This window comes from Apostichopus japonicus, chromosome 15 (genome assembly GCF_037975245.1).
Source record: "Apostichopus japonicus isolate 1M-3 chromosome 15, ASM3797524v1, whole genome shotgun sequence".
In the NCBI taxonomy this organism is placed as follows: domain Eukaryota; kingdom Metazoa; phylum Echinodermata; class Holothuroidea; order Aspidochirotida; family Stichopodidae; genus Apostichopus; species Apostichopus japonicus.
In genome coordinates, this window is record NC_092575.1 from 22,457,514 (window position 1) to 22,472,946 (window position 15,433).

At 38.9% G+C, this 15,433-nt stretch overlaps 1 protein-coding gene across 1 annotated transcript; it reads left to right on the top strand.

Moving 5' to 3' along the window:
• Nucleotides 1-1,393: 1,393 nt before the first annotated feature.
• On the top strand, nt 1,394-14,717 carry LOC139981068 (pescadillo homolog). Its single transcript, XM_071993226.1, has 14 exons — nt 1,394-1,553; nt 2,277-2,356; nt 2,826-2,979; nt 3,645-3,754; nt 4,977-5,148; nt 6,015-6,104; nt 6,909-7,025; nt 7,334-7,519; nt 8,742-8,875; nt 9,673-9,798; nt 10,404-10,585; nt 11,610-11,863; nt 12,367-12,528; nt 13,498-14,717. Exons 1-14 carry the CDS (start codon nt 1,533-1,535, stop codon nt 13,573-13,575), a joined length of 1,866 nt encoding a protein of 621 aa, XP_071849327.1. The 5' UTR covers nt 1,394-1,532; the 3' UTR covers nt 13,576-14,717.
• Nucleotides 14,718-15,433: the final 716 nt, after the last annotated feature.

The window sequence follows — 15,433 nt, forward strand, 5'->3', positions numbered from 1 at the left end:
ACTACAGATTAATTTAACTCAGCTGGTGCATAACATATCAAATATAATAATCGGTATATATTGTACTGTATGAGCTTAAAGGTCTGCTGTATAGACCCCAACTATAGCACGCTCTCATGAAACGTTACTTGAGATTACGTAATCGACTTGCCTTGGTCGTAAAATGACCTCTTTTTACCAATTAGTCGGCAACGCCTGCTGTTAAGTTTTCTTGTATATGGGTCTTTGTGTGAACGCTGTATGATTAACTAAACTGTAGGCATGAACATATTTCCACACAGTGTTTACATGCACAAAGAGCCTAATGGTGTTAAGAAGCTACGCAGGCTAATTGTAAAGCCTGCAGGTCGATGTACTACCGTGGCAGGTCGATTACGTAATCACAAAACCTTCCTAGCCATAGCGTGCTATAATTGGAGCCAGTGGAGCAGTGCATTGATCAATTCGTCTTGATCGTAATTTCCGAGAAATATTCTATAAACACTTTTTCTATCACTATATTGCAATCTGATCGGTATGTATCGCGATTTGTCACGGAATCTTCTCATTACCAATAGCTTCAATGCAAGCTCTCGGTGTAGGTCATATATCATGGGCTGATATAGATGAAAACATAACAATAGTTGCCAAAGTTAGCGTCATATACAATGGATATTAAGTCGATCATATTGCTGCGTGTAAAACATTCATTCCAGTACAGGCTACGTGTTACCCTATGGAGTTTAATTTTTTTGAGAAGTTGCTTTAGTCTAATCTGTCGCACTATCGAACCATTGAAGTCAAGGCCCCGATTGCATGAGGGTAGTAGATTAAACTATAGTGATCGTTAGTTTCCCGGTATCCACGTAACCGATTCAGAGATATCATCATACAAAAGTCATTCGGAGCGGTCAGTGGATGAAAGTCTATTGAACTACGTGATAAGGTGCCAATAAACGAAGTTGAGTGATGGGGCGTTGATGAACTATAACTATTGAACTGTGTGTTAAGGCGCCGGCCAAAAAGTTTAGGGACGAGGCGTCGATGAAAGTCGCCTGAGACCATGTGATGAGGAGTCGATTTTACATATTTGTGGCATATTGTATAAAGTGGGGATCCAGAGGCAAAGGCTCTGGGAGTTGCAGTATTTCCAGATATGTGTTATACTCCCGTAGCGATACGTCAGAAAGGAAGTGTGGGGTAATTACTTTCGAAAGTATCTCATTCTTCGTGTTTCTAAAGAAAACAATTCTTGGGGAGGGGTTGGGCCAATCTTTCCCGGCTCGTAAGTCCTGTGTTCAATAATAATCAGGGCTCGCAGTGGACCAATAATATGAGACAGGTAAAATCTATTCCAACAACTTGTGCTAATGCTGAACAAAGTCATATCCCAGACTAATCTTGCCATTTCTCAATTTCGCAATCTTTTTTGCCCGTTTCGCGTTCGTGGTAGATTTTCACGTGAAACGTAGAAGTTCTGGACACCGCATGGTCCCAAAAACGTTCGTGGAATCGAATATAAACTTCTTCTGTGCTAAACTGACTCCGAAACCATGGGGAAGGAAAAGAAAAAGGTAAAATTCAATTATTTTGTAGTAGCGACTTGTATATGTAAGGAGTTTTATGGTTGATGTGTCTTGTTTTCAGTCCTAATTCTGCTTCATGTATTGTGTAATCAATTTTAGGCTTCAGCTACTGTATGTACTAGTTCTACGATACCGTATTGGCACATGGTAGCGCCTGCATATAGGCCCTCACAATTCTCAGTGACCAGTAATTTCTTAAAATCCGCCGAAAATGTTAAAAGAATGTAATCCTCATGGACGACGGCCAGCTAAACTACACAAAATAACGATGTAGGCCTAAGTGCCAACGTAAAGTCACCTATTAGCCCCAACAACGTGTTATCTGACATTTAAGCTGTGGTTTATTAAATTTAACTTTCACAAAGTTTCAGTGAACTAGTTTAGCCTAGCATGTTTTTTTTCTTATCACCCTCAGTTAGAATCCTATGCCACTGTATATACTACAGTATATCTATAAGGATTATCAAACACCCTTAATGATTCAGGTTTCAAGAGACTAATACATCATAGTCTAGGCCTCTCTAACAAAGTCATTGAAAACGTAATGCTCTTTTATTAGTCTTATTTACTGTAGCTTGCACTTAGGCCTATATGAAGTGTCTGTGCTACAGATGACCCTGCAGTCATCCCAGTTTAGGAGTATCATAAGTAATGTCTGTGGATCAATCAATATGTCTGTGATTAATATGTTTAATTTTCTTTTGATTCCAGTATCGCAGTGGCCAAGCCACCTCATTCATCACACGGGGAGCATCTATCAGAAAGCTACAACTGAATTTAGTAGACTTCAGGTCGGTAATTAATTATATTATGTAAATATATGAAAAGCATTTGTTGACATACAGTTGGGCATGAATTTCATTACATGCATCTTACCAGTTAAGGCAAGTACAGTAAAACTCTGATTATCTGAACCCCTTTTATCCAAACTGCCGATTTTCCTAAATGGCCATCCGTTCATATATGTTCAAGAATTTTCCACTTTTTTCCCTACAATATTGGCAATATCTTAAATTTTTGATGACCCTCCAAAATTTGAGGTGATCCCAACAAGGGCCACACCCCCCCCTCACCGAACCCCCATCCCATTAACCTGACTCAACTGCCATACACAAATGTAAAATAATCTGTTAGGAAGAGAGGCTTGACGTTCTATCTGAATTACGTAGGAACTCCTTAATTTAAGCTGTTTCCTTTCATCCCAGAAATTGGACTTGCATTAACATAACTAGTTGTAAATCACTCTGTTCAAATTAACAGGAGGCTCTGCATTCTGAAAGGAATTTACCCTGTACAACCATCGGATATGAAGAAAGCTGGTCGAGGTAACAAACAACCTAAGACATACTTCAGAACGAAAGACATTCAATTTCTTTCCCACGAGCCGATTATCTGGAAGTTCAGAGCTTACAAGGTTGGTCTTTGTTTGTTGAACCATGTGTTCCTTTTCATAAACTTTGTTCCCTTCCTTCTTCATATTGTTGGAAAACCTCCACTGTACTCCATTCTGTTGGCACGGAGGCGTTGTTTATGTGCATACAGCTGCATATACAAGTTTCATCAAGAGGTCTTGTGCAAGAATGTTTGAGAACCAATGATTCAGTCTTTCTTAGACTTGATCTTAGGCTATTGTAATCTTTTTATTTTATCCTTAAAACCTTGTGCAGTGGGAGCGTTGACCTTCCACTGTCAAAGTTCTATGTACTTAGAATTTCATCAAATTTAACCTAGATTTTTGTAGAATTTTTTTCCCCTCAGAAGGAGGATGCTGTTCACATCCATAGATTCAGAAAAAATGTTTCAGCAATTTTGCTAAGCTATCAACTTTAACCGTCAGGAAATCCATTTGGCGATTGGTATCTGCCAATGGTGTCTAAATATTCATGAATCTTAAAACATCTCTAGCACATGGACTTAATGAGGATGACGTTTAACCTTGCTTCTCCTGAGGCTTTCACCATATTTTGTTTCGTGTGTGAATGAATGATGTAGATACAAAGATGAATCTTGGTTGCTGATTAGCTTCAGGAGAACAATGCAATTCATGTTAATGGTGTTATTAAAAATTGCTCTTCTCAGACCTACAAGAAGAAGTTGAGAAAGGCTATCGACAAGAGAGAAAAGGGCAGAATTTCCCAGCTAGTTAGAGATGCACCCAGATACAAACTGGATCATATTGTCAAGGAGAGGTAGGGGAAAATATCTTGAGAGAGTTTCATAAATCACATGAGAAATCTTAAAAGGAAGGTGCAGTATCCTTTAAGATATATACTGTTGATTCAGATATAATCAGTAGTTATTTTTTTAATATTTTTTTTTTTAATATAGATATAATAATTTAGATATCACTTTTGAATTTTTGGAAACTTTGAAAGACACTATTGAAAGACATGTCACCATCGAAAGAGAATATTGGCTCTTGGCCAAAGTGGTGCATTTAGTTGACAGTTGTTCAAATGTCTGATAAGTCAACTTTAGCTCAGATTTTGATATCAGAGTTTGGCTGGGCATATATGTGTAAATATATGTAAGTAAGAGTCAGTATCAGCATTTACATTGAAAGAGTAGCGAACACTCATTGATGAATCTCTCTCTTTAGTCTGTTTGCAATATGTGAATTTAAAGGTATAAGAGGTGTTTTTTTTGGGGGGGGGGGGCATGGGGGTATAAGAGTATGATAGCAGCGTTTCTTTTCATGTAGCTTGATGTAACATCAAAACTTGGAAATTGATATTTGTGATTTTAACATTTGTTTACATCTTATTAACAGCATCAGTCATGTGTTTGACATAACTATAAAGGTCTACGGACACCTATGAACAACATTGCCCTCATCACTTTAAAAGGCATTTTGCAAGTCTTTTCTCAATTCATTTATGAATAGACAAATTAGCCAATTATGCAAATTGATGATGTACAGGGAGTGAGTGCCTAATTTACAGATATATTATCCCTCTGTTTTCACAACCCTTCATTCAGAGACACTGAACACAGGTTTGTGGCCTAAGGTGATATATTGAAATGTTTTATCGTCATCTTTGAAAATTAGAACATCACATTTTAACATCAAACCACACAGCAAGGGTACTGACAAACTGGCTAGGTGTCCGTAGTACTTTAAAAAGACTGACTGTCTGACAATGTAACTGCTGCTTATGTATTTGCAGTTTTTTGAAATGTGCATACATTTTTATACAGTAATTTTTTGTTGTGCATTAATATTTAAAGAAAGCAATGTTTTGAGAAATCTCAAGTATCTACTTAAGGGGGGACTTGTTTGCATTTAGTGGTTAGGCCTTTTCTTTTTGCAACTGGTTGGAAGCTATTCTGTTAGAATAGCTTCTTTTGTCTTCCGACATCAATTGTTATGTATGAGATGATCTTTAATTCCTTTGCCAACTCCTCTTGCAGGTACCCAACATTCGCCGATGCTCTTTGTGATTTGGATGACCCCCTGACCCTCTGCAACACCTTTGCTATTTTGCGTAGGAAGACCGGCATCAAGTTTGAGTATATCCCACTCTGTAAAAGATTGGTTTTAGAATTTATGAATTACATCATCGCCTCAAGGTCTCTCAGAAAGGTACGTCATTACAAGTACTGCCCCTCCCCACCCCCCAACCCCTTCCTAACCTTGGATGAAATATTGCTTTTCAGTTAAACTTGTAGTAGCTAACAATGAATTATGACAACATTAGTAGGAGTTGTGAATCTTGTTGATTTTTGTTTGTTTGATAAAGATAATAAAATCCCATAAGTCTATAAATTAAACTGTATATAGAGAAGAATACTCACTGGTGATACTAAAAAATATTACAAATTACTCTCTGAAATTTAAATTATGTGCTTTAACAGACAAATATTAATGTTAGAGTCAAAAATCAAATTAATGCCTTCTTGTTCATAATGGAAGGAAGAATTATGTTATCTTTTTGCATAGCAAGTTTTTTAGTTGCATTGGGGATTTGATTATTAGAAATAGACAAAGTTTTGTAAGAGAAAGCTGTGTAGAAAAAGTGACATGCATGCACATGTACAGGAAATAATTAATTGTTTTAAATTTTGTGCAGCAGTTTTGAAGGCAATGAACTTGCACTCATAAAGAAATATTGTTCCTGCGATACATCTTTGCACAGTTTGCATAGTATTTTGCGATGTGATACCGGATAAATTGTTCCATGGTGTAGTAATCTGTGTAGTACTATGTAATCTGCTTGCATGACATATTGCTATTGAGAACCAAGACAAGTCATACCCTCCCCCCATCCCCCCCTCTTCTTGTTAGGAGATTGAGAAGTGTGGTGTTTTTCACTAAAGACAACTTTGTGTATGGTGTTCATCCATTTTTTGTACAACATAGCAAAGAATCAGGACTGTTGTTTACTGTGTTGACAACAGAGAAGCTTCTCGGAATAACATCTCGTCTCTTGATGTTCTCTTGTCCCTCAGGTGTTTCTCACGATTAAAGGCATCTACTACCAAGCAGAAATCCAGGGTCAGACGATAACCTGGCTGGCTCCATATCTCCTAGGTTACCAGGTAGACACAATACATAGACTGACTCATAGTAAGACAGGCCTATGGAATATTACTTGTTAGTTTGTATTACGGAATGGGGTAAGTGCAGGGATGTGCTCACGCACGGGAGGCGGTGGGCGGCTGCGCCTGGAGGTTCTGAATGCCGCCCGGCACAAACGGTTTTTCCACCCGGCACCATCCTTGATGATTAATTTAACAATTTTACCAAAATATGGGAGAATACTTGGCACAGAAGTTAGCTCTGGAATAGGACACAAGATAGCACCATTTGCCATCCAAGCATACTTACAAAAAATTTCACCCCAACCCCTACGACCCCTCCCCAGGACGTGGATCACACTACCGCACAAACCAGCCCAGCACTCAAATATTCCTGAGCACATCCCTGTGAGTGGTGAACATACAGTAATTTTACCTGAAGTTAGAAGAGTCCATACAGTTAAGCAAAGGAAAAAGTTAGAGGGATTTTGGCTTGAGGGTTGGGAGGGGAGGGGCTTTGCCATCAAAATCATCAAAATGTGATCTTTCTTAGTGGCATTATCCCCTGTTTGATCTTACCCATATAAATTGAGAATTAAATCAGTTCAGATACCTCCAGGTATCAATGAAATATTGAGACAAAGTAAGAATATTCAATTGAGTAAAACTAGTATCAGCATTAGCCAATGTGATTCCAGTGAAACAGACCACAGTGAATTCGATATTTATTTTGAAAATCATAAATTAAGTGTCATAGATGTGCTCTGTTTTTATGTTATCTCTTTAACATTGGAAAGCCTACCTCTCTCTTCCTCCTCCATTTAGATTCCCCGTGACGTGGATTTGAAGATCATTTCCACATTTTCCGAGTTTTACATCACTCTCCTCGGTTTTGTCAACTTTCAACTGTACCGTTCATTGAATCTCCACTACCCTCCCAAGGTTAGTATTTATCAACATCAAAACGTTAAAATTTCAACGGATGCAGTCGTCTGAGTTGTTGCTCCCCACATTTACAGTGGATGACCCTAATTGATAAGTAAGGTACATTAAGTTTATTGGAATAATCAAGTTGGTATTTTTGAAAAATTGAAGATCTTGGGGTTAGAGGTAAAATCTGTCGACATGGGCTGCAATCATCACGTATCGTGAAAGATACAGTGGACAAATCTATGGAAATGATTGCCATCTTAAACAGATTGTTAATTTTCATACTGATTTTAACATATTTCTTTTTCTTGTTTCCTCAGCTTTTCTCAGCCAGTTCTGAGACCAGCAAGAGTGATTCTGAGTACTGCTTAGATGATGAAGGTTTATCAGAGAGGGTGGCTTGTCTCAATCACGACCTTGCAAAAGCCAACGCCAGGCTGAATGCAGAGGCAGCGGACGAAGACGAGAACAGGACCAAAGAGGACGAGGAATTGATCTCAGGAGAAGTGAGTTTAACGTGATCAAACAGATCTCTGAGCACGGGACTAATTTTTATTTCTTTCTCTACTTCTGTTTTATATTAATACTTAAAGGCATTGAAGACTCGCCCCATACCGCGTGCGGCCATCTGAAAAAGTTAACTTTTGATTGCTTGCAAGTGACGTTTTGTTCGTGTCGCTACAAAATGCAGACAGTAATGAAACGCGATACCTTGTTATCTTTAGCTGGACCTGAGATGTCCATCGCTGTATCGTTTGTCTACTGTGCTGTGGGTATTGACTGCAGCTGTATGTACTGACTGTACAATAGTGTCTAATTACCGACAGTAGCAAGCTGTGTGTGTGTATTTGCTTTGATCGATGGTGGTGTTTAACACTTCTGTTACACCTCATTCGAAACTAGGTTAAATTACCGGCATTATACGTTTCTTTTTGCGCGAGTCTTCACACCCTTTAACTGCCCATTTATCAGACTTGTCTTATAGTTTGAAAGACGTAACAAAGTTAAGAAGAAGGTCGAGAGAGCTCCACAAAGGTTGTGAAATTTCATGGATTAGTTAAGGTCATACAGGTCAGACTGAAATCTGTAGACTTGTACTGAAGTCTTTCACTCACGGCAGGTCACTCCCCGATGAGAGTTAATTAATAGATGAGGAAGTTTGGGTAAATTTTATTTGAAACATTACAGTGTTACCGATCATCGGAGTGGCACTACTAGTTAAGCCTTGCAAGGTTTTCTAGGCCACTTCCTTCCTTGTTGTATTTACATGTATGCTAGTAACTATTTACTGGTAAAACTGTATATTGAGGAGAAACAAATAATTGAACATATGAAAATGAAATCAGTCCGAATGGTGGCAGAACAGAAAGGTTTGTGCAATCTGTTTGGGAGGGGATGGGGGATGGGGGATGGGGGAGGTGTGAGGAAGGGTACACAATATCTGAGGGGGTAGTGAGACATGTGACTTTGATTTGATTTTTTTGGGGGGGAAGGGGGGAGAACCACAAAGGTATCTCTATTTCCAACTTCTTAGCCACCAATTCCAGTTTTTGAATGTTTCTTCAATATAAGGGTACTCTGATAGGAGGAACAGCACTTTTTATTACCAACAGATGGGCATGTTCCCTATTCCCTGGGATCCACCACCCCTGATATTATCTTTTGATTAGATTTACTAGGATAATAGAACTATATCTAAATATCGATATTTTCTTAATTTTTTTTTAGAATGTCGACACAGAAGAGTTCAAGAAAGCTCAGGAGGAAGAAGCCAAACTCAACAAGTTTAAATCAATGTTTCAAAATTGCAAGTTTTTTCTCTCAAGAGAAACGCCAAGGGAAGCTTTGACATTTGTGATAAGGTGAGGACATGTTTTCAGCTGTTGTTTTGAAAATATGTTCATGAAAACAATAATTCCCTTGAAAAGTTATTTTGTTGTTACTAATAATTGTGCTTTGTAGAAAAGAAAAGAGGTGCTCATCTGCTTGTCACATCATGTACACAAGTCTGGTTAAAATTTATAACCTGATTAGTCTTATATAATCATAATAACAATAATAATCATAATAATAAGTTATATTTATATAGCGCATCATAAGCAAAGCTGCTCAAAGTGCTTTACAAATGTATATGTGTATATCTTGGTTAAGTTAGTTGTTTGGTTAAGTTAATTGGATAAGTTTGGTTAAGTTTGGCTTTTGGTTAAGTTAAGTTCGTTAATTTGGTTGGTTAAGTTGGTAGGTTGGTTAAGTTTGATTAAGTTAAGTTTGGTTAAGTTTGGTTTTTGGTTAAGTTAAGTTGGTTAATTTGGTTGGTTAAGTTGGTAGGTTGGTTAAGTTTGATTAAGTTAAGTTAAGTTTGGTTAAGTTTGGTTTTTGGTTAAGTTAAGTTGGTTAAGTTGGTTTGTTAAGTTGGTTGGTTGGTTAAGTTTGATTAAGTTAAGTTAAGTTTGGTTTTTGGTTAAGTTAAGGTGGTTAGGTTGGTTGGTTAAGTTTGGTTAAGTTAAGTTTTGTTAAGTTTTAATTGTCGGTACCTGTAGCTACCAACAACTATAACCAATCCATTTGGTGTTCAGCGGTTGATACAAGAATCATTTTAAATACTGGCATGATTTATATCAATAATTCTGATCTTGTCTCTTGTTTCTCTGTTTCTCAGATCGTTCGGTGGAAAGGTATCCTGGGATAAAGTAAGTTTCATTGGAGCTACGTATGATGAAAATGATGAGAGTATCACCCATCAGATTGTGGACAGACCAGAACAGAAGAAACAGTTTCTCTCCAGGTAACAGCAATCACATGAAAGGTGTCATTAAGGGGGTAAAACATGGAGTCAAGTAAAGTAGCTTGGCCAAGTGGCATCAGAGTACAGTGAAAATACTGCATTGCTTCACTTACAGGGTCCCTGATGCCAGGGAGGGGGTTAGAGGGGGGGTATGGTTGGGATCAGGTGAACATCACCCTCCATTGGATTGACTCCTGGTCCATGATCAAGAGAATGCAATTTCCTTCTCCTATATCCTCACAAACAAGAACATTTCACATGGATATAACTATAAGTCGGCAAAGTTGTGGATAACTGCTTTTGGAGTTATAGCTCAGCCAGTTGGGACAATTTCCTAATGCTATTACCTCTCTAAACTATCCTCCAATGACATGCTTCAAAGCACTCATATTGACAGTACAACCAGTTCCTAACCTTTATCTAATAGAAACATGATATTCATTCTGCTCGTACTGACAAATACGAGTGCTCTGAAGCAGGCATGACACTACAGTATAGAAAAATTTGTCCCAACTGGGTGTTATAGCTCTATAACATTAGATGTTTATTCTGATGAGTCTCTTGCATATTCATTGTTTAAGCTATTGAATATTCATCCTTGGCAGGTACTATGTTCAACCACAGTGGGTGTTTGACTGTGTCAACTCACGTATGTTAATACCCGTAGAGGATTACTTTCCCGGGTGTGATCTACCGCCTCACCTGTCACCGTTCGTGAAGGAGAAGGAAGGAGACTACATGCCCCCCGAGAGGCGCATCATGTTGGCCAGACTGGAGGGTAAATCAGGTGAGGAAATATACTTGCAAAGTTTATATGTTTTTGTTTTTTCTCTTTCCAAATCTTGATGAGAGCTCAGGCATTCCAATGAATTGATGGCAGTTGACTAGAGGAGTTTAACCATTTCATAAAGTACTCAGTTTCTCATTGGTAACCCCTACAATGTATCCTTTTTGTGAATGATTAATGACTGGGAGCAGGAGATATTGGTAAGACCTGAAAGATGAAACCAACACAAGATACTAAATGTTGTTTAACACAACAGTTAGCTATTAGTACTGCAACGAAAGCTTCATAAAGGGTAAAGATTTTTTATGCAAATTTGCAAGTAAACTTGAAAGAGTTTGGTTAAGAGGGTGGGAGGGGGGGGGGTGGGATGGAGAGGATTAGCTGATTAAAGTAGTCAATATTTTCATTGCACTGCTCATCTGTTGTCTTGTGATGCATGCCAAGAGGGGTTAACAGGTCCTGTAGAGAGATAGACTAGAGAGGTTAAGGTGGATAAGCAGGGGGTGTCTGGCAGAGAGTTTAACAATAGTGAGGAGTAATTAGCAAGATTTGATGCCAGCAGCATTGTAGGGTTTGCACCAATGGCATGGGCACAAGGGTCTTATCTACGGTCCCTCGATATTGACAATAATGGTTACGATATTGACAAATGGACTTATTCATAAGAAAGTTACATGGTTTAAAGTTCAAGTAACTTACAAAGATATCTTCATGAAAAGGGAGGACATTGGGACCAGTTTCATTTACCTTCTTTAACTCATATTGCAGCAACTCTGTGTTGTTTTATTGTTTATTTTGATATCTGTTAGTTTCCCACCTTTGAGAAAGTCTTCATCCAAGTTATCATACATGTTCTGAGAAGTGAGTGGGTAATAATGGCTAGAGCATTCATCAGCTGATGTTTACATATTTACAAATACATGCTACAGTGTGTTAGCATACCCCATACTGTACATATCTCATTAACCAACCGATGTATCTGTCAAGATAGAAAGCCTTACGAATGTCTCCTTCTGTCATTCAGTGCCAAGTCACGGAGCGTTGACAGCTTCCGGAGATCAAGGAAAGGAGGAGGAGATGGACGAGTTCATCGACGATGAGGACGAGGGAACTTTTCAGGAAGAGGCGGTCAACGAGGACGACTTGGAGGGAGAAGAAAAGCTGCAAGCGATGGAGAACAAGTGGTTGAGAGGAATGGGAGAAGAGGACGAAGGCTCGAACGAAGACGAGAAGAAAACGCCAGAGAAGGCCAAGAAGAAGAGGAAGAGAAAGAGGAAGGTGAGATACGGAAAACGTTTTATTTAACAGAGATATCCGATGTCTTCGGCGATCTGTAACGTGAGAGAGCGGAAGCTCCCCAGTTGATGATGGTTGCTGACTTCAGGGTCAAGCTTTAAGAGAAAACCAGTGTCCTACATCTTTCTCAGCTAGTATGGTACTTTATAAAGTGATAGGAGTGGTCACGTTTGTTGGCGGTGATCATGGAGAGATCATTAAACCTCTTTACCCATCTACAAACTGAATATCTGTAGCATTCTTGATCGACACTTCAATGTTGTTGTTCACTGCTACGATACTCAACTCATATCAACACATGAATTCCCACAGATAGTGCAGAAAACTTGAAAGTGACTATACTTTCAAAATGATATTAGCTCAGTTTAAACCATTTTTGTATTTCAATTTGGTGATGGCTCTTGTCCAAATATCTCGTGAGCAACGTAATAGCAAAGACTAGAGAGTGAAGGAATTGACTGTTTGTTTTCTTTCCTGTCTGCCAGAGCCTTAACGTCACCCCAGGGGAAGTCCTCAAAACAAACGTGGACGAAGAGGCGAGACATCAGGCATCCCAAGAGCTCAAGCTAAAGGAGATGATGATACCCAAGAAGAATCGATACGTCTATAAGAAAATCAGGCAGAAGGAAGAAGGAAGAGCTAAGAAGGTAAGATCAATCAATTCCGTTTTCATTTCAAGAATCATCTTTTTAATGTCAAATTATCCAGGGTGGTGGTGGTGAGAAGGAAAATATCCAAAAAACATCATTTCCATTGGCTCTTGTCAGGGGCAGATCGTGGAATATAAAAAGGAGGGTGTTGTTGAAGCCCTGCTGCCATGTAGGAGAGTCTGGGGTTCCTCCCCCAGAAATAATTAGAAGTTTAGATGTGAATGGTGCATTTTGAGGGCAAAATTAGGCTCTAGTTTTAAGGCTATATGTTAGGCTATCATTGATCTACACTCAAGGTTGTGCTAGTAACTACTGTTAATGTATTCCTTGGGACTGAAAATAACCCCGTCACCCCCAACCCCCTGGATCTGCTCCTGTAGTGTCTTCTCCTGGTTTTTGGCATTTCTAGCTCTGGATCTGATCCACAACAAAGGCAGGCATTGTTAAATTAATTATTTAACTGATTTTTATATTGCTCTGGCAAAATCGGTTCTTTGTCCAGCAGATGATGTTCATCATTTGTTCATTGTTTGTTACTGCACAATGAAGGTGCTTCTAGTGTTTTGTTTATTGGGTTTGCCTGCTGATTACAGCGACAGATAGTTCTGACAGTGGCATTAATCCTGGATGTGTTGGCAGTGGAGGAGGGGGGGGCATGAGGTGGGCTGGGAGGTCTTCTATCCTGTGTGTGAAGGAACACTACCAACAGAATAAGTTTTTTCCTAGCCGTTTGGGGAAGTGTTTTAGTTCTAGATACCTCTATCATGAAGACCAGCCATGTTTGTTGGTTGGGATTGCCTCTCCTTTCAATGGTCGTAGTTAGGAACAGGGTGTGTTGTTATTCTGAACCTGCATCCTGTCAGCAATAAACACTATGTTTGCACTACCTCCTACAACTCGGTTTACAAACAGTTTGCTCTCCAGTTTCAGTTTTACAAATCTCGGTTCTCCATTCTTCATTCACAGGGAAGACGATTCGCTAACAAACGAGCGAAATACGAAGAGGAACAGAAGAAGCAAAAGTCAAAGCAAATTATGAGCTGAAGAATGAAAGCTATAGGAGCGTGGACTCTTTACAATTGGACTAAATAGATTGACAGACAGACATGTGCCGCTCTATGTAACAGAAAGTTGCGTTGACCTTAACTGTGGATAGAAGCGACGTGTGGGGTCTGCTAGCAGACCTAATAGAATGATTTCATGTCCAGTCCAAGGGCATTCACAGAATTTATCATCACTTAATTAATGGCAGAGTTTTAAGATGTCTAAAAAAACACATGCCTTCTATAAGCACTGGGCCTTTTTTAACCACTCATGCTGTTCATGTGTTAGGGAACGTTCAAATGTAGAAATCAGGTTACAGAAGCTTCTTTGTAATAGAATGTGACTGAATCTGGAAAATTCTGAAGTTTCTCAAATATTTTGATGCTTGTCGATAGTAAAGTTACAAGTTGGCAAACACACAAAAGTTTCTTCATAGTGGTACTGTGTTGAGGTTGTTTGTGCAAATGTTGCAATGGTCAGCAGTCTTGGAAACTTGTTGAACTGACCAAAATAGATGTTGACGAACAAGGTTTTATAAACCCATGTTGCAGCAAGTGTTTTCCTACCTTTGTTTTATATATATAAAAAAGGAATCTTTGGTTTTCTTAGGACAAGAATGTCACTAATAACTCTTATTCCTGATGATAATCATGCTATTGATTCTTTGCTGAAGGCAAACAGAATTTATGTGAATCATCCGTGTGTGTGGACATATATGATACACTAGCTTGTCAACATGATTACTCAAGACACTTGGTTGGAGTTTATACTAAGTAATATAAAAATCCCCACAATGAGCACAGATCCCTATTGAAGTTGGTTATTGTTGAAGGTCATTTCAGGTCAACAGAGTTCAAACATCTGACAGCCTTGTACATGTGTAAACTCTTGGTTGAAGTTCATAAAAGGTATGAAGAGTTTAAGAACCATAATCTTATCTGTGAAGACCAAACTTCATGAGGTCAGTACATTAATGCTATCCTTCTGTAGCAAACCTTTGCCTTTAATTCATCTCTCTGGTTTCTTCTAAATGGATGCCATATTATTTGTAGTTCTATCAATTTTGATTAAGCACATACATGTAATGACTTCTTTTATGGAGGTTTTCTTTGTAAAATGCTGAACAAGATTTGAAAAACCTACAGTTTGCTTTCATTTGTTTGTTGTGGTGGTGTCGGGCGGGGGGGGGGGGGGGGAGGGGAGTTTTTTACTGGAGGAATGTAAAAGAAAAGCAGAAGTTATGATTGAACCAGGGACCTTATGGTTCCAAAAAATTCTCTATAACACCAGACCTTTAGGTGTGACACTGATATGGAATGCTGTTCAAATATTTAAAGATGCAGTTGTTTGGACTTCTGCTGCTATATCTCTCTGCTACATGTTCTCTACTGAGCCTTGTCAGGGATGGGGAAGGCTGTGCAGCTCCCGTAGGCCACTTGGGAATCTTGTCAGAGAGGGGTGTCGGCGAATACTTTGGAAGGTGATTACTCACCCCAGGGGCTTGAATTGAGATGATCAGGAATGTCCAATCACTTATGAAACTACCCATTTTGGTTCCCAATGAATAAACTTTGTTTGTGACCATTATACTTCAACTTGCTCCAAAGAATAGGATATTTAAAGGCTCTGGCTGGACTTGAACCAGAGACATGGAGCTGGTCTGACACTATCCTTTATAGGGCACACATTAACTGGTGAGAAACAATGCAGTTTTTAATATTTAAACTTCAGAATGGAAGGTTGAAAAAAGGAAAATGCTGTCCACTATGGAGCTGGAACCCTAGATGAGGAGTTTGTCATATTCTTTGGTTACAGAGAACTATCCATTGTGCCACATCAACTGTTAAGAAGCAAATCC